Source organism: Poecilia mexicana, unplaced genomic scaffold (genome assembly GCF_051168715.1).
Source record: "Poecilia mexicana isolate PSO_F unplaced genomic scaffold, ASM5116871v1 scaffold_11, whole genome shotgun sequence".
NCBI classification, from domain to species: domain Eukaryota; kingdom Metazoa; phylum Chordata; class Actinopteri; order Cyprinodontiformes; family Poeciliidae; genus Poecilia; species Poecilia mexicana.
The window spans coordinates 26166803-26194556 of record NW_028263380.1 but is presented as its reverse complement, the minus strand read 5'-3'; the positions used below and the strand labels follow the sequence as shown (position 1 = coordinate 26194556).

Here is a 27754-nt window from a genome sequence, read left to right as displayed (position 1 = left end):
AATGCTTAACTGAGTAAAAGTATTGTTGAAATTGCAGATACCTTTCTTAAAAACTGAGATTATTCATAATATATTTTGTAAAAGTGAAATTCGTTTAATATAAAAATCAACAACAAGTCCACTTTTATTGGTTCTATTTAATCTTGCAATGAGTTTACTTGTGTGGCCCCCTGCAGATCAGATTAAGCTGTATGCGGCCCCTAAACCAACATGAGTTTGACGCCCCTGTTCTAGAGTATCGTTGTGCTATTTGATACAATAAATAAATAAATAAATAAATAAATAAATAAAATTTCAGGCAGAGCAGATTTACTTGTAAAGCTCCATTCATATACTTCACTGAAAACAAACGTATCATTATTACATCCACAGAAACATAAATAAAGGATTTATGTGACTAATTAACACATTTAGAACAACTTAGACTAAAACAGGCTGAAGACGTGATTTTAGCACAGAGAGTTTTTAATCAGAATATAAAGAAATAAAAATAGAAAAAATTCTGACCAAAATATTTAAAAATTTCACAATAAAGAAGCCACAAAAATCAAAATGTAAAACAAACAAACAGTTGATAGTTGTTCTATTTTCTGTCCTGTGATGCAGAAAACAAAGTTTTCAGTCCTGATTTAAAGCAGCCGACAGTTTCTGGGTGTTTCAGGTTTTCAGGGAGTTTGTTCCTGAGTTCAGATGCTAAAGGCTCCTGGTTTAGTTCACTAAAAATGAGTCTCTTTTTAATTGTAGACACATTAACTTTAACATTAATAGTAGCATGAGTCTTCTGAGAACATGGAAGCGGTTTGCAGACTTCGTGTAGCTTCTTGCGTTCTGCAGAACCGGACATGTTGGCAGTGGTTTTAAATTGCAGACTATTTTTTGGTGGAATGACTGATTTTAAATTACTTAGAGCCCTCTGCTATATTCATCTCTCTAAAATCCCCAGAGCGATCTTTATTCTCTCATTTCAGTCAGAAGAACCTAAATAACTACTAGAGCGTCAGAACCAGACAAACTCCTCCATAACGCTGAGTAATGATGATGCTGCCAGGAGCTCCTGATGTGGAACAGCTGTGTTCATCTTTAGGTAGGAATTAAATCACCAACTCAGCTGCTGCCCCTCTGTATTTGGGTCCAACAGTTACATTTATAGGAGCAGAATCTCTCTTAGTTGGTCAATAAACAAAATAAAGAACAACTTAAAGTTGTCCATCCATCATAAAAACCAGACAGAGTCTCAGTTCTGTAGTTTATTTATTCATAATCCTCACAGTTACATCAGCAGCTGCTGCTCTGGAGGCTGATAATATTTGGTCACTCAGAGTTTCTGAGTTTTTCTCTTGGTGGTCTGCTGCTGCTGCAGATCAGAAAACAACTAAAGCTGGTAGAAATAATATGAAAGTGGAGAAAATGATGTTTTAATATAGCTGGAAGAAAAGTTTAAATGTTTATAGAACCAGAATCTCTGCAGGATTTTGGTTCTGTTCTCAGATTGTTTTATAAACTGAACTGAACTTCAGACACATGGATGACCTTTTACTGCTGCTGGTTTCTCACAGATACTTTTCTGAGTAACATTACAGGATTTATCAAACCAACACTTCAGATCCTGACTTCCTCCTCCCTCTCCCATCCTCACACAGTCTTCTCCAGCTGGATTCTCATTTTTCCAGTCATCAGGCTCCCCCCGACTCCAAAAGCTCAAACTGAAGAACAGAAACAGGAAAAATAAAAACTGTGACTTGGTTTCTGGAAATAATCCTAAAAATATTTTTGCTTCAACCAAACCTTTGATCCAGAGCTGATCTGTCCACCCAGAACCATCTGCCTTCTTCCCCTGAGTCCGTCAGTCCGATCCAGAACTTATCATGATCGTCCTCCATCAAGCCTCTCAGTCTGCTCTCCAGGAACATCTGAACAGGAGAAGTTGATGAAAATGACTGTTAGATTTCTCTGAGCTGAGATGAAACCAGAGAGAAGCTGAACCTGCAGCAGAGTTTCATACCTGCTCCTCTCTGCTGTCGATCTTCACCAGGTCTGATCCCAGATCAGTGCAGGAACGTCTGCTGTCAGTCCAGGAGGATTTACTGGTGGAGAAATAATAACACTTTCCTCCATGTGGCTCCCATCCTGCTTCACGCGTCAGACATCTCTCACCTTCAAAGACAAAGCCTTCAGTGAACCAGGAGGAATAAATCTCTGTAGATGTTTGTGTGGTTTGGAGACAGCAGGAGGCGTCTTCTGTCCTGCAGCTACAATCTAACTTCCTGTCTCTGTCAGTCCATCAATGTCTCTTTAACATCATTAGAGGACAGAAATGAGACAAAGACCAGATCATGGAATTACTTTTTACAGCAGGAGGTGGAGGACATGTTGGACATTTTGGACATGTTGGACATGTTGGACATCCACATGCAGGTGTAGAAGTTGTACTCCCAGGTTTTATATCTATGTTTAAAAGATGATAAAACTTTTTATTTCTGAGTGAATTCTGTTTGTTTTTGCAGAACAGCTGAAGAAAACAAAAGTGAAACATTATGAAAAATAAAAAGACTTCCATCAATTGTTGGACGTTATTTTTTATAAATTTGTAAATAATAAAAGTTTTATTTGAACAAGAAAATCTGAAATGTTTCTAATCTGAAGGCTCTAAATAAGACGTTCAGACTGAATCCTGAGGAAACTTCAAACTCTGATCGTCTCACCTGACACGTTTCTCCTCAGAGCTTCATTCTCCTCTTTCAGGGTCTGGAGAGTCTGATTGGTTCGTATTTTATCAAAAGCTGATTGGAGATAAAACAGCAGACAGTGAAGCTAAATAAATTTAATCATGTTCATATGAAACTCACTCTGTGTTTTTCTGCTGACATCTGATAAAGTAAAATCCAGCAGAAGTTAATCAGGATGAACTCACAGAGTCTGTAGATGACGATGAGAGCAGCAGCCAGCAGACCGACCAGAACCAGCAGAACTACTCCCCCTGCTGGCAGCTTGGAGGTTCTGCTGGGGTTTTCACCTGAGGAGCATTTAGAGCAGAACCGGATCAGAACCTGGAGACAGACTCAGAAACTAACATCAACCTGAAAAACTCTGTCTTTTATGACCATAAATATAACATAAATGGGCTGAAAGTGATTATTTCCTTCATTGTTTCTTCTAATTTGGCTATAAGAAGCAACTGAACTTTCATATGTTTGCTGCTTTTTTCCTGCTAATGTGACTCAGTGTCCCGCCAGACTTAAGAGAAGTATGTATTTTCCAGACTGTATCATTTTTAGCACAATTATGTAGCTATACTACCATCAGTGATAAAATACTCTATATGTCAAAAATAATTTAAAAGAAAATTTGCTTCGTAATTTAATGAAGTTAATTATGAAACTGGCCTTGAAACTGGGAATGTGTCTCTTTAAAAACTCCTGCTCTGTCTGAAACTCCGTCTTCAGGAAGTCACCCCAACATGGCTCCTCTATTAACCCTTTAACGACGTTTCTACCAGCATTGCTCTGAGAAGTAGCTCCTTTAGCAGATTGTTGCTAATTGCTGCTGGCTAGTCTGCAGGAGCTGCGTGACAGAGGGCTGCTGTATGAGAAACTGCAGTTCTAAGGAGAAGCTGAGCCTCAAAGGCGGGGCTAAGTCCATCCAGGTGTTTTGCATAGTCACATGGTTGCCATGGAGATTAAAAGTTTTCTCAAACATGCATGAAAGAATCAAGGTAAAACTCCTGGTGTGTTTTTGATGAGGGATGAGCTTTATAACACGGTGTAAAGCTAAAAACGTCGCCCTTACATAACACTGCCCCTTTAGAGTTGTTTTTGATGAGATCATGAAGGATCATTTAAATCTGTTAGAGGAGCTGAAACTTGTTAACATTTGACTGATACTGATCTGTTCTCACACCATTTTTCACAAACATTTAGTTCATTTCCGACCAAAGGAAACAACAAAACAAGAAAATACGTGTTTTCATATGTTAATGAAAAAAACAAAAACAATTCCTACTTCTCCATAAATCTCACTTTGCTGCAAAGTAGGTTTAGTCATTCTATGACGTTTTTCACCTTCCGTGGTAATAAATTTTGTCACTAATCAGTTAAAGATTTGAAAAATGTGTCTTAAGTTTATCTTCAGCAAAACTCATCAAAACTTTACATCTGTGTTCATTTGGTTTGTTTAGGGTTAGCACCATAAAACCTTTAAGAACGAGACAAAAATGTTGTTTCCATGGCGATACCAGTCCACTGTGTCTGTGTCCCTCAGAGATTATATTCGTTTCAAGGATTTTTCATCCTCATTCCTCCAGACTTTTTCTGTTTAATTAATTTAGTTTCTGCTCGTGTTTTTCTGAGCTTAAATATCTTAAATTCAGGGGATCCTCTGCAATTTCACTGGTGGTAAAAAAACTTTGATGACATAAATACGACAGCAGATCTAGAGCTTCATAAACAGAACCAGAGGACAGAACAGAGACTCTGAGTGTGTTATGATCACTGAAACATTATTACATCACACAGAACGATGAACTTTTCCCCTCTTTGTCTACGAATAGAGAGTGATGCTTGTTCGAGTGAAAACTCGAACTCTGAGCTGTGGATATTTGTAGCAAGGTGCAAACACTTCCTGTAAGACGTGGATTCTGTTTAAGAGGCCAGAATGGCAGCTTGTCATTTTATCATCTTGTTAATCAGTGTTGCAATCTGATAGGAATCAGTGGAGGAGCATAAACAATCCACTTGAGTCACACACACACACACACACACACACACACACACACACACACACACACACACACACACACACACACACACACACACACACACACACACACACCTATACAGGTGCCGGTGAACTATAAGGACAATTTTCCCGAACCAGTCACAGTGGTGAATTATGGGAGCACCCCTTTTCACTTGTTCTACAGACTGGCTGAATGTGTCAAAAAATCTTTTATGAGCCACTCAACTAAGATCTCAGTTAAAATTGTGTATACACACTACAGAACTCTAAATATAATGACCTGACTTTATGCAACATTAACAGGACATTGATAATTAGATAGATAAGCCACGCCCCTGACATAACAGTATATTATAAGCACCAATGAGAATTGCAAGGACATTTAAAATAAGACTTCATAGAATGTCCCTAAAATATATTAAAGTACCCAAATGAACATCAAATGGATTAATTCACACCCTGCAATAATGGTAGTGTTCATTTGTCATGAACACAGGTATGGACTACAAAAATCTCAGTCCAAATATGAAAAAAATAATGATCAAATAGAAATATGGTCACCAATTGATTTCCCTTGTTCATTACCAATGGGGTAATGTTTAGATCTATACAAATTAAAATGTATAATGGAATAAAAACAACATTGTTTTTATTGCAATTTTTATTTTTTGGAGCAAACCAAAACACAGGCTCTTATCAAGCTTAGTTTTTCAAAACAGTTTGACTAAAACCTTTAAACCCAAGTTCTTCTAGATACCACACAATACACATGACTCAAACAAAACAAAAAATCCTACTTAAACAGATTCAGAAGCAAACAAATCTGTTTCAACACCGCTGCAATTTCTGTAGGAGACCAGGGCCATTTTTGATTTCTCTGAGGATGGTCCTTTTCAGGATAATCTACAAACAAGAGAGACAATTTTACTTTTTAAAATATAAATCATATGTGGGAGTGTGCTATAAAAGTATGCTTGTGATAAAGTTTTACATTCCAGTTCTGTTTATTGTGTCCATTGAAGAGAACCCTTTGACAATTTGATTTCTCAACGTGCAATGAATTAAATATGTATCCACCTAAAATTATTTTTCTCCAATTTTTTTATTATTATTAAATTGATTACCAAGTTGTGAAACAGTGCATTTATTACACATAGAAATCAAGAAGCTACAACCCTGGTGTGTCAAATATAAACTATCACTCAAAGCTTCATTTTATATTACACTGCAAGCTTTATTACCTGTTACAGAACAAGGTCATGCTTGTCATGATTCATATTCTGTCCTGTCGATTCTGTGTTTAAGCAGTGTATTACTTGTTCATAATCAGCAACTAACTTTGTAAGATTGTTTCAGCCTTATTTTTTAAAAATTGCACAGACCCAACCACTTCTCTGCATGTTTCTTACTGTGCTTTTTAAAGCTAAGGATAATACTCAATTCTTGTAACATGTTATGATGAGCCTTAAGTCAGAATCTCTAAACCTTACCACTAAGTAAAGAACCACCATGAATAGGAAGACAGCCATACCATCTTGGGGTTCTGAGGGTTTTTCAGTTGGTGGAATAATCTCCTTTCCCTTTCCTGCAATACATTAGTAATACTTCAGGCCAACAAAATAAAAGATACAAAATTTCAAATCAGTTACTAAATGACCAATGAAAGGTTAATTGAAGTAAGTCATACCAGAAGAGTTCCCATGTAATTCAACAGGAGATTGAGGTTTTCTGCATCCTGTCAAATTAGAGATACAAAACAAGTTGTCTGTTATATTAGTCTTAACTGCACAGAAACCTAACCTTTAGCCAAAATTAAAGAACATTATTATATTGTGCAATGATTACTATGTTAAATTATTGAAAATAAATTATTAATCAGGAGGAGGGGGAGGGTTGTTAAGGTAGTCATATCTTATACTGTATCTGACAGCTTTTAAAAACATTAATTTAGAATTAACACCATGGTAGAACACTTTCGAGTAAAACTGTATATAGAGCTATGGTAAAGCTAGGCTAGTTGTTTGGGAATAGTATTTAAAACAAAGTCCCAATGATTGCCAGCAATATTACTCTATGGGTCATCTACACACAGCCCTCATAATGCTGTCCCCTGACAGGAACAAGCATTGCTGGGACTGTGTCTACTCTCCCAAAAACCCATGTCCACTAAAATCCCTGTCAGAAAAATTAGAAAGATTTCCAAGTCAGAAAGCTGTTCACCTGGGTTTCAGGAAATGAAGATAGTGATCCCATCGGTTTATCACATACAGTTTTGTCAGAGTGAGCAGAAACCTGTGGAGAAGACAGCAAACGAGTCATTAAGATTCATTTAAAATTAACTTCAACGTAGAACACCATAGAGTAACACTCTATAAAGAGCTACGGTAAAGCTAGGCAAATTGTTTGGCAATAGTCTTTTAAGCAAGGTCGTAGTGATTGCCAACAATATTACTCTTCGGGTCATCTACACACAGTCCTCTTAATGCTGTCCCCTGACAGGAACAAGCATTGCTGGGACTGTGTCTACTCTCCCAAAAACCCATGTCCACTAAAATACCTGTCAGAAAAATTTGAAAGATTTCCAAGACAGAAAACTGTTCACCTGCATTTCAGGAAACGGGGATAGTGATCCCAGCAGTTCATCACCTACGGTTTTGTCAGAGTGAGCAGAAACCTGTGGAGAAGACAACAAACGAGTCATTAAGATTCATTTAAAATGTACTTCAAGGTAGAACACCATAGAGTATCACAGTATAAAGAGCTACGGTAAAGCTAGACAAATTGTTTGGCAATAGTATTTTAAGCAAAGTCCTAGTGATCGCCAACAATATTACTCAACAATATTACTCTTCGGGTCATCTACACACAGTCCTCATAATGCTGTACCCTGACAGGAACAAGCATTGCTGGGACTGTCTACTCCCCCAAAAACCAATGTCCACTAAAATACCTATCAGAAAATTAGAAAGATTTCCAAGACAGAAAGCTGTTCACCTGGGTTTCAGGAAACGAAGATAGTGATCCCATCGGTTTATCACCTACAGTTTTGTCAGAGTGAGCAGAAACCTGTGGAGAAGACAGCAAACGAGTCATTAAGATTCGTTTAAAATTAACTTCAACGTAGAACACCATAGAGTAACACTCTATAAAGAGCTACGGTAAAGCTAGGCAAATTGTTTGGCAATAGTCTTTTAAGCAAGGTCGTAGTGATTGCCAACAATATTGCTCTTCGGGTCATCTACACACAGTCCTCTTAATGCTGTCCCCTGACAGGAACAAGCATTGCTGGGACTGTGTCTACTCTCCCAAAAACCCATGTCCACTAAAATACCTGTCAGAAAAATTTGAAAGATTTCCAAGACAGAAAACTGTTCACCTGCATTTCAGGAAACGGGGATAGTGATCCCAGCAGTTCATCACCTACGGTTTTGTCAGAGTGAGCAGAAACCTGTGGAGAAGACAACAAACGAGTCATTAAGATTTGTTTAAAATTAACTTCAACGTAGAACACCATAGAGTAACACTCTATAAAGAGCTACGGTAAAGCTAGGCAAATTGTTTGGCAATAGTCTTTTAAGCAAGGTCGTAGTGATTGCCAACAATATTACTCTTCGGGTCATCTACACACAGTCCTCATAACGCTGTCCCCTGACAGGAACAAGCATTGCTGGGACTGTGTCTACTCTCCCAAAAACCCATGTCCACTAAAATACCTGTCAGAAAAATTTGAAAGATTTCCAAGACAGAAAACTGTTCACCTGCGTTTCAGGAAACGGAGATAGTGATCCCAGCAGTTCATCACCTACGGTTTTGTCAGAGTGAGCAGAAACCTGTGGAGAAGACAACAAACGAGTCATTAAGATTCATTTAAAATGTACTTCAAGGTAGAACACCATAGAGTATAACAATATAAAGAGCTATGGTAAAGCTAGACAAATTGTTTGGCAATAGTATTTTAAGCAAAGTCCTAGTGATCGCCAACAATATTACTCTTCGGGTCATCTACACACAGTCCTCATAATGCTGTCCCCTGACAGGAACAAGCATTGCTGGGACTGTGTCTATGCTCTCAAACACCCATGACCCAGTGATTGCCAACAATATTACTCTTTGGGTCATCTACACACAGTCCTCATAATGCTGTCCCCTGACAGGAACAGGCATTGCTGGGACTGTGTCTATGCTCTCAAATACCCATGACCCAATGATTCCCAACAATATTACTCTTTGGGTCTTCTACACACAGTCCTCATAATGCTGTCCCCTGACACAAACAAGCATTGCTGGGACTGTGTCTACTCTCCCAAAAACCCATGTCCACTAAAATACCTATCAGAAAAATTAGAAAGATTTCCAAGACAGAAAGCTGTTCACCTGGGTTTCAGGAAACAAGGATAGTGATCCCATCATTTCATCACCTACAGTTTTGTCAGAGTGAGCAGAAACCTGTGGAGAAGACAACAAACGAGTCATTAAGATTCATTTAAAATGAACTTCAACGTAGAACACCATAGAGTAACACTCTATAAAGAGCTACGGTAAAGCTAGGCAAATTGTTTGGCAATTGTATTTTAAGCAAGGTCCCAGTGATTGCCAACATTATTACTCTTCGGGTCATCTACACACAGTCCTCATAATGCTGTCCCCTGACAGGAACAAGCATTGCTGGGACTGTGTCTATGCTCTCAAACACACATGTTCCAATGAATGCCAACAATATTACTCTTTGGGTCATCTACACACAGTCCTCATAATGCTGTCCCCTGACAGGAACAAGCATTGCTGGGACTGTGTCTATGCTCTCAAACACACATGTTCCAATGAATGCCAACAATACTACTCTTCGGGTCATCTACACACAGTCCTCATAATGCTGTCCCCTGACAGGAACAAGCATTGCTGGGACTGTGTCTACTCTCCCAAAAACCCATGTCCACCAAAATACACGTGAGAAAAATTACAAAAATTTCCAAGTTGGACAGCTGTTCACCTGCGGTTCACGAGACGAGGGTAGTGATCCCATTGGTTCTTCTCTTACATTTTTTTCAGAGCGGGCAGAAACCTGTGGAGAAGACAGCAAACGAGTCATTAAGATTCATTTAATATTAACTTCAAGATACAGTAACACTATATATAGAGCTAATGCAATGATAGGTAAGCCAATTGGCCAAAGTATTTTAAACAAGGTCCTAGTGACAGAAAACAATATTACTCTTCTGGTTATATATACACAGTCTTAGAAATGCTGTGCCTTGACAGGAATAACCATTGCTTTGACTGCCTCGAGCAGGTACCTTAGGAGTATTCTTAAAATACATGGTGAAATGTCCTCACTAGTATGTAAACAAGCTATACTGTGCTTATATTGGAGACAGGTATGCTGAAAAAGACAGATATCTAAAAGTTGCAGGAAAATATACAGGACAGTGGGCCCTTAGTACCATGGTTGACAATTAAGCATAACAAAACTCCTCTTTGATTTAATAAAAAAGGGACTGAATGGGGAACAACTTCACACTATTTGTTGTCTGATGTTCCTTCCTGAATACATGCACTTATTCATTACTCACAGTTTTTTTTTAGTTTTTTTTTTTACTGCATTGTGTTCTTATCACAATCATGAAAATTAACATAGGGCTGCACTTCTCTTAACCTCAGTTGCAGCTAATGTTTCATATTTTCATATCTGTTTAACTTAGCCAACAATAACATCTACAAAATATTTAGAAAGCACTACTTTATAAAACGAAAATGTTTAACAGTAGACAAGGTTAGCTGCACATGCTAACATCATAACTGAAGTCAGCAGCCATTAGCCCATGTTGCTGTTTTTGTTTCTAGTCGACATCTAGTCAGTTTGAACACAAATGTAACATTCAAATTCCTGTTTTTAAATGGTCATTCCATTTAACACATGGAGTGTTTAAACCTTGTTCTAAGTGGTCACCTGTTCTCAACACAAGCTAGCTTTTGCTCATTAGCTTAATTAGCAAGTGCTGCATGAAAATATATGTTGGTCACATTGCAAATATCAGTAAAAGTTTGCTAACCTTGCTTATGTTCAAAGCACTTTAACAAAGACTTACCTGCATACTTCTCCACATCCATCTGAGTTCCAGTGCAGTATAATTGTGTATCCTCGCAGAGAGTGCAACATCAGTCTTGGGAGGAAAATGACAGGTGGGGAGGGATTAAGGCTCCACCCCTTTTCCTCTCTCCAATTTGGTGTTCTTTGATGAACAAATCATCCACTAGATTTTGTGATAGAATAATTATTTATCCACTACCTGGGACCTTCATGACAGTGATTTCCAAAATTATTACAGATGTCATTTCCATAGTGATCAGTTATATAGTATGTGCAATTGTGTATATCAGGGGTATTCAATTTATGATATCTTAGCAATATTTCATGATGCCAAGGTCTGAAGTAATATTATATATATATATATATATATATATATATATATATATATATATATATATATATATATATATATATATATATATATATATGGCAGGGAAAGTGTACATGGAACGACATAACCAAGTGGCGGGCATAGTGTACAGAAACATCTGTGCAGAATATGGACTGGAAGCCCCGAGATCAAAATGGGGAACAACCCCAAAAGTGGTGGAGAATGACCGAGCTAAGATCCTGTGGGACTTCCAGATCCAGACAGACAAGATGGCAATGGCGAACCAACCGGACATTGTGGTGGTGGATAAAGAACAGAGGAAAGCCGTTGTGGTGGATGTAGCAATACCAAATGACTACAACATCAGGAAAAAGGAGCACGAGAAATTGGAGAAATACCAGGGCCTCAGAGAGGAACTGGAGAAGGCCTGGAAGGTGAAGACCACAGTGGTGCCAGTGGTCATCAGGGCCCTCGGGGCAGTCACCCCCAAACTGGAGCAGTGGCTAAAACAGATCCCAGGAATGACATCAGACATCTTAGTCCAGAAATGTGCAGTTCTAGGCACAGCCAAGATACTGCGCAGAACCCTCGACCTCCCAGGCCTCTGGTAGAGGACCCGAGCTCAGAGGATGAAGAAGACCACCCGCGGAGGGTGAGAAGGGAACTATATATATATATACTTAAAAAAAACTTAGCTAGGTAGTTGTTTCAGCATCTGCATGACTTGATTTGCTTTTCAAATTAAATGAATTCAGTCTTATTCGAGTACCTTTTGACAATATTTATTGTCATGAAACAGGGAGTTGAACATGTATGTCTCAATCACTGAGTAAAAGTAGGATGTCAAGTCAAAAGAAGAACATAGGTGAAACAAGAAAACTTGTTTACAAGTGACTAACCTCAGAAAAACAAATTGAAGAAAGCTTTATATTTTTGTTTACCATCTGGACTTAAACTATTTAAAAATGAACAGATTTAATAACTGAACATTTTTAGACTTAGATCACTTATTTCTTTTGCTTTCAGTGACAGAAGTGAGTGCTTGCTTGTCATGCCATAATTTTAACCTGTGCTTGAGTGATGTCAGAACCAGTCTCATGTATGTGGATGTGCTCATTGGTGAGCCAGGAACAATATTTTGTTTCTATAATATTCACTGTAGAGAAAGCTGACTCACGTGTCACGTGTGTGGAGCCAAACATAATTAAGATTTACCTACTAAGATTTAAGATTTACCTACTTACCTCAGAGCTGGGAAAGCTTTGAGGACAGTAGCCCTTTGGAGCCAGGGGATCAGTCCTTACAGACTTTTCCTTCATGGATAAATCTGCTTAGACCAGTGTTTCTCAACCCCAGTCCTCACGCCCCCCTGCTCTGCATGTTTTAGATGTGTCTCTATTCCAGAACAGCTGATTCAAATGATTGCATGACCATCCAATACTGCAGAAGCCTGTTAATCACCCAGAGATACAATCCAGGTGTGTGGCAGAAGGGAAATACCTAAAACATGCAGGACAGTGGGGGCGGTGAGGACCAGGGTTGAGAAACACTGGCTTATACTGTAAAAGCTGCACCAGTAAATCAGACAGTGCTCAACAAGATTTTAGGTTGTCATTTTTGTTTTGGGTCCACATGAGACATCATTTTAGTCTAGATGCGGACCAGGGTCCACCTATTAGTGACCTGTGGTGTATATCTTGATCTCATTGGGTCTTTATTCAATTAAATTCAAAAGTAGTTTGCTTATTCAAAACGGAAATTAAATGTTGACGTAACTAATTAAGGAGTTATAATAGATTGTGATGGCTGTGGCCAAGAAAGATCTCCTGTAGCAGTCCGCTTTACAACCAATCTGTAGAAACGTCTGGCTGAAGAGACTCGGATTTGAAATAACAGGATGGTGAGCATTGTCTAAAACTTTTTTTGATTTTATGCAAAATTCCTCTGTGGATCATCATCTTCAGAATTTTAACAGTCGTCCCCAGAACAGAACCAGCCTTCTTTATCAAATTGTTAAGCTTTTTAAGTCCCTGGGTCTGATGCTGCTCTCCCAACAGATGACAGCAGAGGAGACGGTGCTCTCAACAACAGACTTATAAAAGATATGCAGGATCTTGCTGCAAACCTTAAAGGATTTTAGCTTCCTCAAGAAATACTGTCTACTCTGTCCTTTCTTGTAGACGGTTTCACTGTTGAGTTTCAAGTCTAGTCTGTTATCTAGCTGAACACCAAGGTGTTACTCCATTTTCCTTAACCACCTCCACTTCTTCTCCCATGATGGAAATGGGGCTTGATCTAACACTGTTTCTCCGGAAATCAACAATAATCTCCTTTGTTCTATTTTCATTCAGGATGAGATAATTGTCCCCACACCATGCCACAAAGCAGTCCACCAGCTCTCTGTACTCAGCCTCTTGTCCATCTCTGATGCATCCCACAACTGCAGTCAGCCGAGTATTTTCATAGGTGACAGAAGTCAGACTTATCCTGAAAGCATGATGTGCACAGAGTGAAAATGAATGGTGAGAGTACAGTGCCCTGTGGAGCTCCTGTGTTGTTGACCACCTGGTTAGACACACAGTCCTTGTTGAGGCCTCCATCTGTGTCTTCTGAAGTTTCTCACAGAGCAGATCAGGCTGAATTGTGTTAAATGCACTGGAGAAATCAAAGAACATGATCCTCAAAGTGCTGCCTGCTTTGTCCAGATGACAGTGGGTTTGATGAAGCAGGTATATGATGGCACCATAAATTCCTACTCCATGGCAATAAGCAAACTGCAGGGGGTCCTGATATGTGCTTGTCAGCTTATTCAGGTGGGCCAACAGGAGTCTTTCCATGACCTTCATGATATGGGATATCAGGGCAGAAGTCCAACAACAGAAGTCCAACAACAGAACACCTATCAGGTTCAGGTCAGGAGATCCATTTCTTCCTACCGTGCCCCTCCAGGTCTCATTGTTATTGCCCAAGTGAGCATTGAAGTCTCCAAGCAGAACAAGGGAGTCCTCAAGAGGTGCACTCTACATTAACATTCAAAGGACTCCAAAAAGGGTGGGTAATCTGAACATGCACATGCACAAACCGTCAGGACCCAGCCCCCCACTTCTAAGCAGAGGGAGGCTACCCTCTCACTCACCGGGACGAACCTCAATGTGTAAGCACCGAGATGGGGGGCAACAAAAGTATGTCCACTCTGGCCAAATGCCTGTCACTGGGGGCAACTCCAGAGAGAAAGAGTGTCCAACCCCTCTCAAGGAGACTGGTTCCAGAACCCGAGCCATGGGTCAAGGTGAAACCGACTATTTCTAGATGGAACCTCTCAACCTTGCACACCTGCTTAGGCTTCTTCCCCACCAGAGGTGACATTTCGCATCCCAAGAGCCAGTTTCTGTAGCCAGGGGTCAGATTCTCGGTTTTCCTCTCTCAAAAGAGGAACATTGGAGTAACCATAGGGTACTTGGTTACCTTCCTGACTAAGGCCCTTCTCTCCTGATTACTCAATTTAGACAACCAACTAGCTCTATACAGAGTACTAGTTGTTCCAAACTGATTCAATTTATGAATGAAGGAGGCCACTGAGCTCATTGGGGCCTTCAAAGCAGGAGAATGTTTTATATCTTTCCCCAGATTTTTGCCTCAAAACAATGCTGTCTCTGAGGTCTACAGACAATGTATTTGATTTCATGCTTGGTGTTTGCATACTGATATCCATTGTCCATTTTGGGACTTTATAAAGACAGGTGTGTGCCTTTCCAGATCTAATCAAATCAACAGAATTGGCTATTACAGGTGGAATCTATTTAAGTTGTAGAACTTAATCTCTGCAATTATCAGTGAAAATAGCTCTATTTCGAGCTTCATGAAAAAGGCTGTGAATACTTATGTATGTAAATTTAATTTCTTAGTAATTCTGTTTTTAGTTAGTTTGCAAAAATCACACATTTTTCACACATCGTGTCATAATAGGGCATTTGTGTTATGAATCTTGAGGAAAGGGACTAATACAATTTGGAAAAATGTTATAACATAGCCAAACATGGAAAAATTGAAGCGTTGTGAATACTTTCCAGATTCACTGTATATATGGATAAAAAGGTGTTGTCCAGGGATGTTCACATAACCTCTTACAAGTCTAAGTCTCTTTTTAGTGAAATCTGCAACATCTAGTGAGTTGCATTACTCTAGGTTAGGATTTAGTTGGGTAAAGTTTGTCCCTATACCTAAGCTATTACATTTGCATGTGATAATTAACTTTCAATCTCCCAATATTTATTAACAACTATCTTTTAATCATTCAAAATTTAATTTACAATCCAAAAATATGCTATGGCCAGTAATACCATACCATTAAGCCACTGAAATTTTTAGACTCAATATTATCAATCCTCTTACATCCTTCAGTATACTATAAAACCATAGATTAAAGATTAACTTTGTTGAAATGAATCACTCAACAGCCAGTTACAGATTTAGTACATCTAAAATAATCAGTGTTTTAATTTAGCCAGATTTGCATTCAATAAAGTAGCATATTTTTAGGAGAATTGTTATTTAACACACATTTTCCTGACAAAAACCTTCATTACAGGGACCCGCATATGCTGGCCAATCAGCGTGTCTAAAAAGATACACATGTGTGAATTATTCATGAGCAAGTGCAATACCAAGAGTTACCACCCGGGGCGCAAATCGATACACACATTATACACACATGTCTTGTAATTGTGACTTATGGGGACTTTGCCTGATTTTTGGAATTTAACCCTTTGACATCCATTCAAACCCCCTCCAATCATTTTTATGTTGCAAGAATTATGAGGACATCGGCACTGTCCCACTAATTCAAAATGTCCCGTTAGTGTTGCGTGTATACAGGCGAAATGTCCTGTTAATTCACCTGTGCAAACACACACACACACACACACACACACACACACACACACGCTCACACACACACACACACGCACACACACCCCCACACGCACACACGCACGCACGCACGCACGCACGCACACACACACATACACACACACACACACGCACACACGCACACACGCACGCACGCACGCACGCACGCACGCACGCACACACGCACACACGCACAAACGCACACACACACACACCCCCACACACGCACACACGCACACACACACACGTTGTTTAGGATTCTTTGCCACTGAGCATATAATTATATATTAAATAATAAAATAACTGTCCGATGCCCATAACTCTCTGAATAACAAAACGATCTGAACCAATCAGTGACATTTTCAAACATTTCGGATGATCAAGGATTTTTGTTGGGGAACTGTGTGGAACATGCAGTTCATTAAATGAAGGCAGACGCTGTGAGGCCAAAATGCTAACAGAGAGAAATATATCTGTGATCTCCTGCTGTCACAATAAATGAACAGTTTCTTAAACTCAACAAGCTGCACTTTTTCCTGACAGTTTTGCCTGTAAGTGTTTTAGTTTAAATCCAAACAGTTTACAAAAACCAGACCATCAGATGACCTTATCCGTGACCTTACCGTCTTCACAGGACAGTGGACGTCTCATCATGGAGACACTTCACACTGAGGACAGAGACAAAGACGATTTCTTTTCATGTCTTTCTCTTTAGTTCAGTCAAAATAAGTAAAAAATGATGAAAACTTAGTTTTTTATACACTAGAAGAAGAAACTCACAATGAGCCAGAAACTGTCATTATTTCTAAAGCTAACATTTTAAATGTTTAAAGTAAAAATCTAATATTTCCTGATTTAATTAAGACTTTCAATGCTTGTGGGATAAAAAATAATCTAAACTCACCATCAGTGTGTCTCTCCTCTGTGAACGTTTCAAAGATCGTCTCCTTCCTGTTTCACAGCTCGGTGTTGAAGGAACTTCCTGTTCGACCGAAAGGAAGGAGGAGGATCTACTGCCAACTTCTTCATTTAGATGTTTGTAAAAGTGATGATTAATTTAAGACTCAGATAGAAACACTGAACCTTTAAAAATCCAGTTGAATTCATGTCTGACCTCGAAGATTTCATGAACACATGAATCATTTTGCAGATGTTTTTTTTTTTTGCATCAGTTTCTTCATTAAACTTTTTTCTCTCAACATGCGAAGACCTACATCTGTAATATTTCCTCTTATTGATTCTCTGAACGTAAACTAATGATTAGTTCAGGTGGATCCAGACGTGTGAAGTTTGAGGATTTTAGTATTAAATCCTGAATGTTTCTGTTGAATCCATCACATCATGTTCATTTGGTCATTATGATCAATAAACAAAGTAAAGAACAACTTAAAGTTGTCCATCCACCATAAAAACCAGACAGAGTCTCAGTTCTGTAGTTTATTTATTCATAATCCTCACAGTTACATCAGCAGCTGCTGCTCTGGAGGCTGATAATATTTGGTCACTCAGAGTTTCTGAGTTTTTCTCTTGGTGGTTTGCTGCTGCTGCAGATCAGAAAATAACTAAAGCTGATAGAAATAATCATTAAAAAGGAGAATTTGATGTTTCAACACGTCTGGAGGAAAAGTTTAAATGTTTATAGAACCAGAATCTCTGCAGGATTTTGGTTGTGTTCTCAGATTGTTTTATAAACTGAACTGAACTTCAGACACATGGATGACCTTTTACTGCTGCTGGTTTCTCACAGATACTTTTCTGATTAACATTACAGGATCTATCAAACCAACACTTCAGATCATGACTTCCTCCTCTCTCTCCCATCCTCACACAGTCTTCTCCAGCTGGATTCTCATTTTTCCAGTCATCAGGCTCCCCCTGACTCCAAAAGCTCAAACTGAAGAACAGAAACAGGAAAAATAAAAACTGTGACTTGGTTTCTGGAAATAATCCTAAAAATATTTTTGCTTCAACCAAACCTTTGATCCAGAGCTGATCCGTCCACCCAGAACCATCTGCCTTCTTCCACTGAGTCCGTCAGTCCGATCCAGAACTTATCATGATCGTCCTCCATCAAGCCTCTCAGTCTGCTCTCCAGGAACATCTGAACAGGAAAAGTTGATGAAAATCACTGAGATTTTTCTGAATCCTGATGCTGAGATGAAACCAGAGAGAAGCTGAACCTGCAGCAGAGTTTCATACCTGCTCCTCTCTGCTGTCGATCTTCACCAGGTCTGATCCCAGATCAGTGCAGGAACGTCTGCTGTCAGTCCAGGAGGATTTAGTGGTGGAGAAATAATAACAGTTTCCTCCATGTGGCTCCCATCCTGCTTCACGCGTCAGACATCTCTCACCTTCAAAGACAAAGCCTTCAGTGAACCAGGAGGAATAAATCTCTGTAGATGTTTGTGTGGTTTGGAGACAGCAGGAGGCGTCTTCTGTCCTGCAGCTACAATCTAACTTCCTGTCTCTGTCAGTCCATCAATGTCTCTTTAACATCATTAGAGGACAGAAATGAGACAAAGACTTACTTTTTACAGCAGGAGGTGGAGGACATGTTGGACATGTTGGACATGTTGGAGGTTTTGGACATGTTGGAGGTTTTGGACATGTTGGACATGTTGGACATGTTGGAGGTTTTGGACATGTTGGACATGTTGGACATGTTGGAGGTTTTGGACATGTTGGAGGTTTTGGACATGTTGGACATGTTGGAGGTTTTGGACATGTTGGAGGTTTTGGACATGTTGGACATGTTGGACATGTTGGAGGTTTTGGACATGTTGGAGGTTTTGGACATGTTGGAGGTTTTGGACATGTTGGAGGTTTTGGACATGTTGGAGGTTTTGGACATGTTGGACATGTTGGACATGTTGGAGGTTTTGGACATGTTGGACATGTTGGACATGTTGGAGGTTTTGGACATGTTGGAGGTTTTGGACATGTTGGAGGTTTTGGACATGTTGGAGGTTTTGGACATGTTGGAGGTTTTGGACATGTTGGACATGTTGGACATGTTGGAGGTTTTGGACATGTTGGACATGTTGGACATGTTGGAGGTTTTGGACATGTTGGAGGTTTTGGACATGTTGGAGGTTTTGGACATCCACATGCAGGTGTAGAAGTTCTACTCCCAGTTTTTATATCTATGTTTAAAAAAAGATAAAAGTTTTGATTTCTGAGTGAATTCTGTTTGTTTTTGCAGAACAGCTGAAGAAAACAAAAGTGAAACATTATGAAATAATTATGAAAAGAAAAAGATTTTTAGGAAACCTCCAAACTTTGACAGACTCACCTGACATGTTTCTCCTCAGAGCTTCATTCTCGTCTTTCAGGGTCTGGAGAGTCTGATTGGTTAGTAGAAAAGCTGATTGGAGATAAAACAGCAGACAGTGAAGCTAAATAAATTTAATCATGTTCATATGAAACTCACTCCATGTTTTTCTGCTGACATCTGATAAAGTAAAATCCAGCAGAAGTTAATCAGGATGAACTCACAGAGTCTGTAGATGACGATGAGAGCAGCAGCCAGCAGACCGACCAGAACCAGCAGAACTACTCCCCCTGCTGGCAGCTTGGAGGTTCTGCTGGGGTTTTCACCTGAGGAGCATTTAGAGTAGAACCGGATCAGAACCTGGAGACGGACTCAGAAACCAACATCTGATCTCATTAAAATCACTGAGTTTCTTTGTTTTCCATTAAAGTTGATTTTATACGTCTTATTTAACAACTAAGAGGCTTTTTCAATGTCTGTGAATTTTGACTCCTCCTAAACAGCCACTGTGATGGTTTGTTAAAAAAAAAAAAATTAACAAATATATGGCAGTGAAATGTCTATGGAAATGGAAGTAGAAAACTGGCCTACGCCCACCACTAGGGGCAGTGTAATGAGAGGAAGTGAGGTCATCTGTTCCTACTAATGACTTTCTGCTAAAAATTAGCAATGAGGGGAATAACAGCCGGAAAACCTCAAGGATTATTTTCAGTCAGAGTGAAGGCGTTAACATCAGCAGGCCTAATTTAACACAGACTGGTAGACTGGTGATGAAAGCCAATAACCAACCGACCGACCGACTGATCGTTCGTTTGTTCATTCGTTATTCTTGCAGGGTAACAGGAGGATCATTGTCCATCAGCAGTTAAAGATAAACACAAAGACTCAGGACAAACAGGACAAGTGCTGCACACAAAGCTAAGGACAACAGAACAGTGTTTCAACATTTGTTACATTTTAATAAACTCATGTAATTGTGTTCAGATACAATAATTTAAACTAGATAATTTTTATTAAAACTATTAAGGATCTTTTCATAAAACATGACCATGTTCAGATGTTTTTTACACTTTATCTACAGTTTCCTCTCAGATTACTGAGTTCCTGATTTCTTCATGTTGTCTAAAGAATCAGTTTGTGTTCAGTCTGGTTGCTGTTTGTCTGATGAAGAGGACTCACCTCTGACTGCAGCTCCTTCATCTCCTTCCTGCTGATTTACCTCCAGACTCTTCATCTTCAGCTCTTCATCGCTGTGAGAACGTCTCATCATGGAGACGCTTCACTCTGAGGACAAACACAGAGACAGGTCAGAAATACGGAGGAAATAAAGTCATTTTATCTTTAATCTGTCTTCAATTCATCTACATTTAATAAATATCAAATATGTAAAACAAGTCTTTACGAAGGATTTATTTTTATACAGGGAGGTTTTGAAGTAAGTCATGAATTTTTGACCAAGCCCATAGATTTATATTAAACTAAGAAATGTATTTTCACAAATCAAAACGAGACAGAATGAACTCAGACAGAAGATATTAAATTACAGACAATGGATGGAGATGAGCTGCTTCTTATTGAATTGAATGTATTAAAACTGAATTTGTTTTATCTAAATAAAGGAAGAATATTTTCATTGAGTATTTTTTGGAGAGAAAATGATCTAATCTCACCATCAGCGTGTCGTCTCTCCTCTGGACGTTTCTGATCGAAGATCTGTCCATCAGCTTCCTGCTTCACGGCTTTATGCTGAAGGAACTTCCTGTTAGAGAGGAGGATCTGCTTCTTTCCTCTTTATTTAAATTCTGGTAAAACATTTAAACACATCATTAAATTAATTTTAAACACATTCATCATTCGGCATCGATCTAAAATCAGTCAGAATAAAAAGTTTGTGTCTCATTTTGCTTTATTGAACTTCTTCCTCTATAAATGACCAGATCTTTATCTGTAACAGTTCCTCTTACTGATTCTCTAAAACTGAACTGATGATTAGTCCCAGTTAGATGTTTGAAGTTGAAGTTTTTTTTTTCAAGTGTTAAAATGTTTACAACCAAGTTCAGCCTCCACTGGCTGCAGGTACAAAAAGATCCCAGTTTATAAAGATGGAGAAGTCGTTTTTTGGCATGAATCTAAATCTCAGTGCGTCATGTCAGTACCTCTCCTCTCCTCACCGTCAGATGGAGCTCTGCCCTGGAGACGAGGCGGCTAACCAGCCAGGGGTCAAACAAAACATGTGAATTTGCCTCCTAAACATCAGATGTAAAAGTAAAATCTTAGTCGAAGCAGATCACCGATCAGTGGCTCTTTGATGGCCGCAGGAGGATGTTTGAAGAGATGTTATTATATAAAATCATTTCTTTTGAGCTTTCATGCATGTTTGAGAAATCCTTCAATCTCCATGGCAACCATTCAGCTGTACCAAACGCCTGGGTGGACTTAGCCCCGCCTTCAGATGCAGCTCCTCCTCTCAGCTGCAGTCTGGAAGCTTCCACCTCACAGAGCAGCCCTCCCCACAACTCCTCCACTCAGCTCCTCCAGACTAGCCAGCAGCAATTAGCAAACATCTGCTGAGCTCATTATAGGAGCTGCTGCTCAGAGCAGCGCTGATAAAATGTTACAGGGTTAATAAAGGAGCCATGTTGAGGTGACTTCCTGAAGGCGGAGCTTCAGAAAGAGCAGGAGTTTTTAAAGAGACAGAGGCCCAAATTCAAAGTGTTAAATTACAAAGTGAAATTTATTTTATATTTAATGTGTACAACATTTTTATAACAACTTGATTGTTTTATGAAATGGCACCTTGTGCCTGGAAAATGCATAATACTGGCACTTTAAAATGCAACATTTTCATTAATTTTTTTTTTAACAAATTCAAATGTATGTCATAGAAATAGTTATTACATTTGCTGTAATGAACCCTGATGACTTCTCTTTGAGTCATGTTTTTAATGCAGTGCAGTAGATAAGTTACCTCTGTTTATTTACCATTTAATTTAAATACACATGTTAGACCAAGTGAGCTGGATAACATTTCACTGTATAAACTGGCAGTGAGATTTAGAAACATCAGAAAGCTGCCGGCAGCTGCATCAGTACAGCAGATGTTTTCTGCTCCATCAGCTGCTCTAAATAGGATTTCACTTTGAAAACAGGGAGAATCTGAAGTGAACCAGAAAACCAATAAGATCTTCTGACGCCTGATAAACATCTCAGTTCCTGACTGCAGCTTCTTCCTGTTCATCCTTCATAGTTTATTCATTCTAAACACCCACTGGACGTATAAACCAGACAGAGTTCAGTTTCATGTAGTTAATAAGTTTATTTATAATCCTGACAGTTACATGAGCAGCTGCTGCTTTAGGCTGATAACATGAAAGCTGGAGCTCTGATGGAGGATCTGATCTTTATTTTCTACATGGAAACATGATGAGTCCTGCTGCAGAAACCATCATCCATGAGATAAACTGATGAAGCAACAGGAACTACTTTATGTTGGGAGATTCAGTTCTAGATGTTCAGCAGGTGAACTGTGAACATGAACTGATTCAGTTTTAGCTGCTGTTAAGGAGGATCTGAACCAGTCAAACCAGTAGAGATGTTCTGGTTTTCCACATGTTCTGCTCTCTATGATGGATCATCAGAAGCTGCAGAGCCTCAGAAATGTTCTGACCCGAGTCACATGCAGGATCCAGACCCGTTAGAACCAGAAGCAGAAATAAACCCTCTGTTAAACTCTGATGGAAAAGTTCTGCTGCAGGTTCTTCCAGGTTCCTGTTTGTAACTCAGAGCTTCTGAGTTTTTCTCTTGGTGGTTTGCTGCTGCTGCAGATCAGAAAATAACTAAAGCTGATAGAAATAATCATTAAAAAGGAGAATTTGATGTTTCAACACGTCTGGAGGAAAAGTTTAAATGTTTATGGAACCAGAATCTCTGCAGGATTTTGGTTCTGTTCTCAGATTGTTTTATAAACTGAACTGAACTTCAGACACATGGATGACCTTTTACTGCTGCTGGTTTCTCACAGATACTTTTCTGATTAACATTACAGGATTTATCAAACCAACACTTCAGATCCTGAGTTCCTCCTCTCTCTCCCATCCTCACACAGTCTTCTCCAGCTGGATTCTCATTTTTCCAGTCATCAGGCTCCCCCCGACTCCAAAAGCTCAAACTGAAGAACAGAAACAGGAAAAATAAAAACTGTGACCTGGTTTCTGGAAATAATCCTAAAAATATTTTTGCTTCAACCAAACCTTTGATCCAGAGCTGATCCGTCCACCCAGAACCATCTGCCTTCTTCCCCTGAGTCCGTCAGTCCGATCCAGAACTTATCATTATCGTACTCCATCAAGCCTCTCAGTCTGCTCTCCAGGAACATCTGAACAGGAGAAGTTGATGAAAATGACTGTTAGATTTCTCTGAGCTGAGATGAAACCAGAGAGAAGCTGAACCTGCAGCAGAGTTTCATACCTGCTCCTCTCTGCTGTCGATCTTCACCAGGTCTGATCCCAGATCAGTGCAGGAACGTCTGCTGTCAGTCCAGGAGGATTTACTGGTGGAGAAATAATAACAGTTTCCTCCATGTGGCTCCCATCCTGCTTCACGCGTCAGACATGTCAGATCTTCAAAGACAAAGCCTTCAGTGAACCAGGAGGAATAAATCTCTGTAGATGTTTGTGTGGTTTGGAGACAGCAGGAGGCGTCTTCTGTCCTGCAGCTACAATCTAACTTCCTGTCTCTGTCAGTCCATCAATGTCTCTTTAACATCATTAGAGGACAGAAATGAGACAAAGATCAGATCATGGACTTACTTTGTACAGCAGGAGGTGGAGGACATGTTGGACATGTTGGACATGTTGGACATGTTGGACATGTTGGAGGTTTTGGACATCCACATGCAGGTGTAGAAGTTGTACTCCCAGGTTTTATTTCTATGTTTAAAAGATGGTAAAACTTTTTTATTTCTGAGTGAATTCTGTTTGTTTATGTAAAACAGCTGAACAAACTCAAACTAAAGCAATAAGGAGCAATGAGAAGAAATAAAACTCTGATTCAAGTGTTGAAAATTAATTTAATCGCTCTGCAAATAATGTGAAGATTTTTTAAATTTAAAAATCTGAAGGGACAGTCTGAACCTTGAGGTAACATTCAAACTCACCTGAGAGATTTCTCCTCAGAGTTTCTTTCTCTTCTTTCAGGGTTTGTAGAGTCTGATTGGTCTGAATGACTGATTAAAAAACCTTGAGTTAGTCAGTATTTATGAACATGTTTATGTGACATGTTTCTTCTCAACATGAAGATCATGAAAGTTACAGAAGTAACAGAAGAAGATTGAACAGGTCTGGTTGTTGGTGGCAGCAAATCTACATCAAAGTATCTGAAAAAGCTGGCCTAGTCAAAGTACAGACCTAAAGCTGATCTACAGTCTGTACTGGGATCAGAAATGTCTGCAAACCTCAATGAACTGAAGGAGAAACAGGACCAAGCATCATGTAAATGACCTCAGAGGCACCAGAGGTCATCATGGGGTCAGAGTTCATCTGCCAGGAAAATGACTGACAGAGATAAAACCTGCTGGTTGAAGTAAAACATGAAACTCACAGGCGACTCCAAGAGCCACGAGAGCCGCTGCCAACAGAACAACGAGACCCAGCAGAACCAGACGCTCTGGGGTGACCTTTGACCTCCTGCTGGAGCCAGACTGTTGGATGTTTGCTGAACAGTTTGAACAGAATGGGATGCAGAAGGACATAAAATGAAAACATGTTTTCAGTTAAAACCAGAGTGAAACATTCAGACAGAAGTCAAACTGAGAATCTGTCGACTTTAAAACTGATATTCTCAGATGTTTTCCGTCAGTCTGAGCTCAAACTGATTTACAAACAAACAACATGCCGTGAACGAAGCTTCTTCAAATCTTCAGAGCCACATATCGTTCTTCCACTTTACTGTAATGTGTTTATTTTGCTGAAATCCCAACTAAACAACCTGAAGTTTGTCGTTGTAACTTTACAAAATGTCCCACAGTTATGAAGATATTTGTCTGCAGAGCTCCAAGTTTCTAAGGTTGTGGCCAATAAACAGCAGAGGAATAAAACTCGTCACGCTGAGATAAACACTTGAGTTTTCACACTTCAGTTATCAGAAATTGCGCCATTTTTGTTAAAAATAAATCCTGCTGAGAAACTTCCTCATTTGTGCAGAAACTAACTGCTCCTTATTTCTCCCTTCTCAGAGAAACAGAGATCTGATCCCAACTCTGACACAGACTGAGCTCACAAAAAATCAAACATGAGTAACTGAAATTATGATTGAACTCATAAACATAATATTCTGACTCAACTGCTGAAGATTTTATAGAATATGTTTATCATCCGTTCGATCTGTTTTCCCATGGCAACCAAAAGACAAATGAAGAATAACACCAAAAACTAAAAATGTCTGTTTTCTCATATCAACAATATGAGCTGAAAACATGTTGTTTGTGGTGTTATATATTTACTCATTATTTGGCTTTTGATTGTCAACGAAGACAAAGAGCTAATCTGCGGCTTCAGTTTAATCAGTTTTCAGAGTTTTTACATAAACACAGAGAATCCAAGCAGGAGAGACACAATGAACGCTCTTTTTCCTAAAAACTGTAAAATAAACACATCTTCAGTGCCTCCTAGTTCATCTTTATGTTGATTTAAATAAGTTTTTCCACCAACCTGGTTGCTGTTTGTTAGAGATCCGGACCTCAGAGTAGGTGATGTCCTCTGCTGCAACATTACCTACACACAGACATGATGGATGGATGGATGGATGGATGGATGGATGGATGGATGGATGGATGGATGGATGGATGGATGGATGGATGGATGGATGGATGGATGGATGGATGGATGGATGATGGATGGATGGATGGATGGATGGATGGATGGATGGATGGATGGATGGATGGATGGATGGATGGATGGATGGATGGATGGATGGACGGACGCTCACCTCTGGACCTCGGCGTTGTGAACTTCACGTCAGCGTACGTTACATCAGCTTCAGACATGTTGCTGCTGTGAGGCTGAAGGAGAAATGATGGTCAGAAGTTCCTGCCAGTTTTTTAAGCTTCCTCAAGTGAGAGACGGAACAGGACATCCCAAAATAAACCAGAAGCAGAAATAAAAAAAATAACAGAAGTTTGAAGGAAGTTCTTCATATTCTCCATTACATTTTACTGAAAACAGCCGACCTGCTCACATGTTTCTGTTGCCTTTCTTTGCTTCTTTCTTTATATGTTTTAGTCAAACTTAAATGCAACATAAATTGTAAAATATTTCAAAGATCAAAATAACTTGAGTAAAGACAAAAAGCAGCTTTGAAATTGCACAACAAAATAATGATTTTATTCATTTACAGAAAGAAAATGAATGCAAACCAACCTGAGTCTCTGAACTGGAAACACTTGTGTTGTTTTTTTCCCTCAATAAATAAAATCATAATTTTAAAATCTCTTTTTGTCTTTATCTGATATTAAAATTAATTTGATCTGAAACATTTTAGTGAGACAAAAAGTCAAAAAGAAGAAATTTGACAGTGTAAAAGCTCTGATGTCACAACGATTTAACCCGTTTATGCAGGAGGATTATTATTTTTAATAACCAGGAAACAACTTTGAGACTTTCAGTTGCCATTAAATGTGCTAGCTGTCAAATAGTAGGTCATTTATTTCCTTCCTGTTGACTTTATTATGATTAATATTCTGTTTCTGTCTCTGCGAGGATCAGGGGATTTCCTCTGAAAAGCTGTTTGAGCAGAACGATCAAAAGTAAACTAAAACTTAAGAATAGTTCACATTAAACCAATCCTTTGGTGTTTGGAGTTCTGAATGTTTCTGTAGTAAATCTGGATTAAATCTGAGCTGATTTCACAGAGTTTGGTGAAATAAACCTCTCAGCGTGTGTTTGAGGGTTTGTTGGTCAGAAATGTTGAAGCTCTTACCGTAGACGAGTCCGCTCTCCTCTGCAGGCCGAACAGAATATTTATCTGAACATCTTCGAGCTTCTTATCTACTGAAACTTCCTGATTCTAGTTTTTACTCAATTAAAGCTTGTTTATGAATATTTTACAATAATAACCTTCATCATTTAACTTGTTTACAGATGAGGACCTGCTGTCGGTTTCTTTTTGACATTTCTGACTTGATGTTTTTTAACGTCATCAGGACTAAATATTTGGTGTTTTAAGTCAGAGATCTTTATAAAGACTTAATGTCAGAGCACAGAGCCGGTCCAACGATGTTTGAGGCCCAAGTGAAAATAAATGGCCCCCGTTCCTGCAGCGCTCTCTGAAACACTTAGAAAACCTTTAACTCCAGAGTGTTTCCAAAAAGATTTTATGAAGCTGACAGCAGAACACGGCCGAGTAAGACCAGGACGTAATAGCTGCG

General features: G+C 39.1%; 3 protein-coding genes and 1 long non-coding RNA gene across 4 annotated transcripts; all 4 read right to left on the bottom strand.

Moving 5' to 3' along the window:
• Positions 1–71: 71 nt before the first annotated feature.
• Positions 72–16724, bottom strand: LOC148156603 (hepatic lectin-like). Its single transcript, XM_088010517.1, has 6 exons — positions 16685–16724; positions 2912–3013; positions 2703–2780; positions 2003–2154; positions 1786–1910; positions 72–1703 (listed from the first exon to the last, which is right to left on the bottom strand). The coding sequence occupies exons 1-6, from the start codon at positions 16713–16715 to the stop codon at positions 1514–1516; spliced, it is 678 nt and encodes a 225-aa protein (XP_087866643.1). The 5' UTR covers positions 16716–16724; the 3' UTR covers positions 72–1513.
• LOC148156604 (uncharacterized) lies at positions 5378–7309 on the bottom strand. The gene is made up of 4 exons (XR_015764683.1): positions 6955–7309; positions 6422–6469; positions 6266–6319; positions 5378–5637 (listed from the first exon to the last, which is right to left on the bottom strand). It is a non-coding gene; the product is annotated as an uncharacterized LOC148156604 (long non-coding RNA).
• Positions 16725–17485: 761 nt separating the features above from the next.
• Positions 17486–20611, bottom strand: LOC148156602 (C-type lectin domain family 4 member E-like). Its single transcript, XM_088010514.1, has 6 exons — positions 20512–20611; positions 19557–19658; positions 19354–19425; positions 18261–18412; positions 18038–18162; positions 17486–17955 (listed from the first exon to the last, which is right to left on the bottom strand). Exons 1-6 carry the CDS (start codon positions 20600–20602, stop codon positions 17766–17768), a joined length of 732 nt encoding a protein of 243 aa, XP_087866640.1. The 5' UTR covers positions 20603–20611; the 3' UTR covers positions 17486–17765.
• Positions 20612–22628: 2017 nt separating this feature from the next.
• Positions 22629–26378, bottom strand: LOC148156601 (uncharacterized). Its single transcript, XM_088010508.1, has 8 exons — positions 26317–26378; positions 26040–26102; positions 24931–25044; positions 24488–24556; positions 24141–24260; positions 23800–23951; positions 23583–23707; positions 22629–23500 (listed from the first exon to the last, which is right to left on the bottom strand). Exons 1-8 carry the CDS (start codon positions 26372–26374, stop codon positions 23311–23313), a joined length of 891 nt encoding a protein of 296 aa, XP_087866634.1. The 5' UTR covers positions 26375–26378; the 3' UTR covers positions 22629–23310.
• Positions 26379–27754: the final 1376 nt, after the last annotated feature.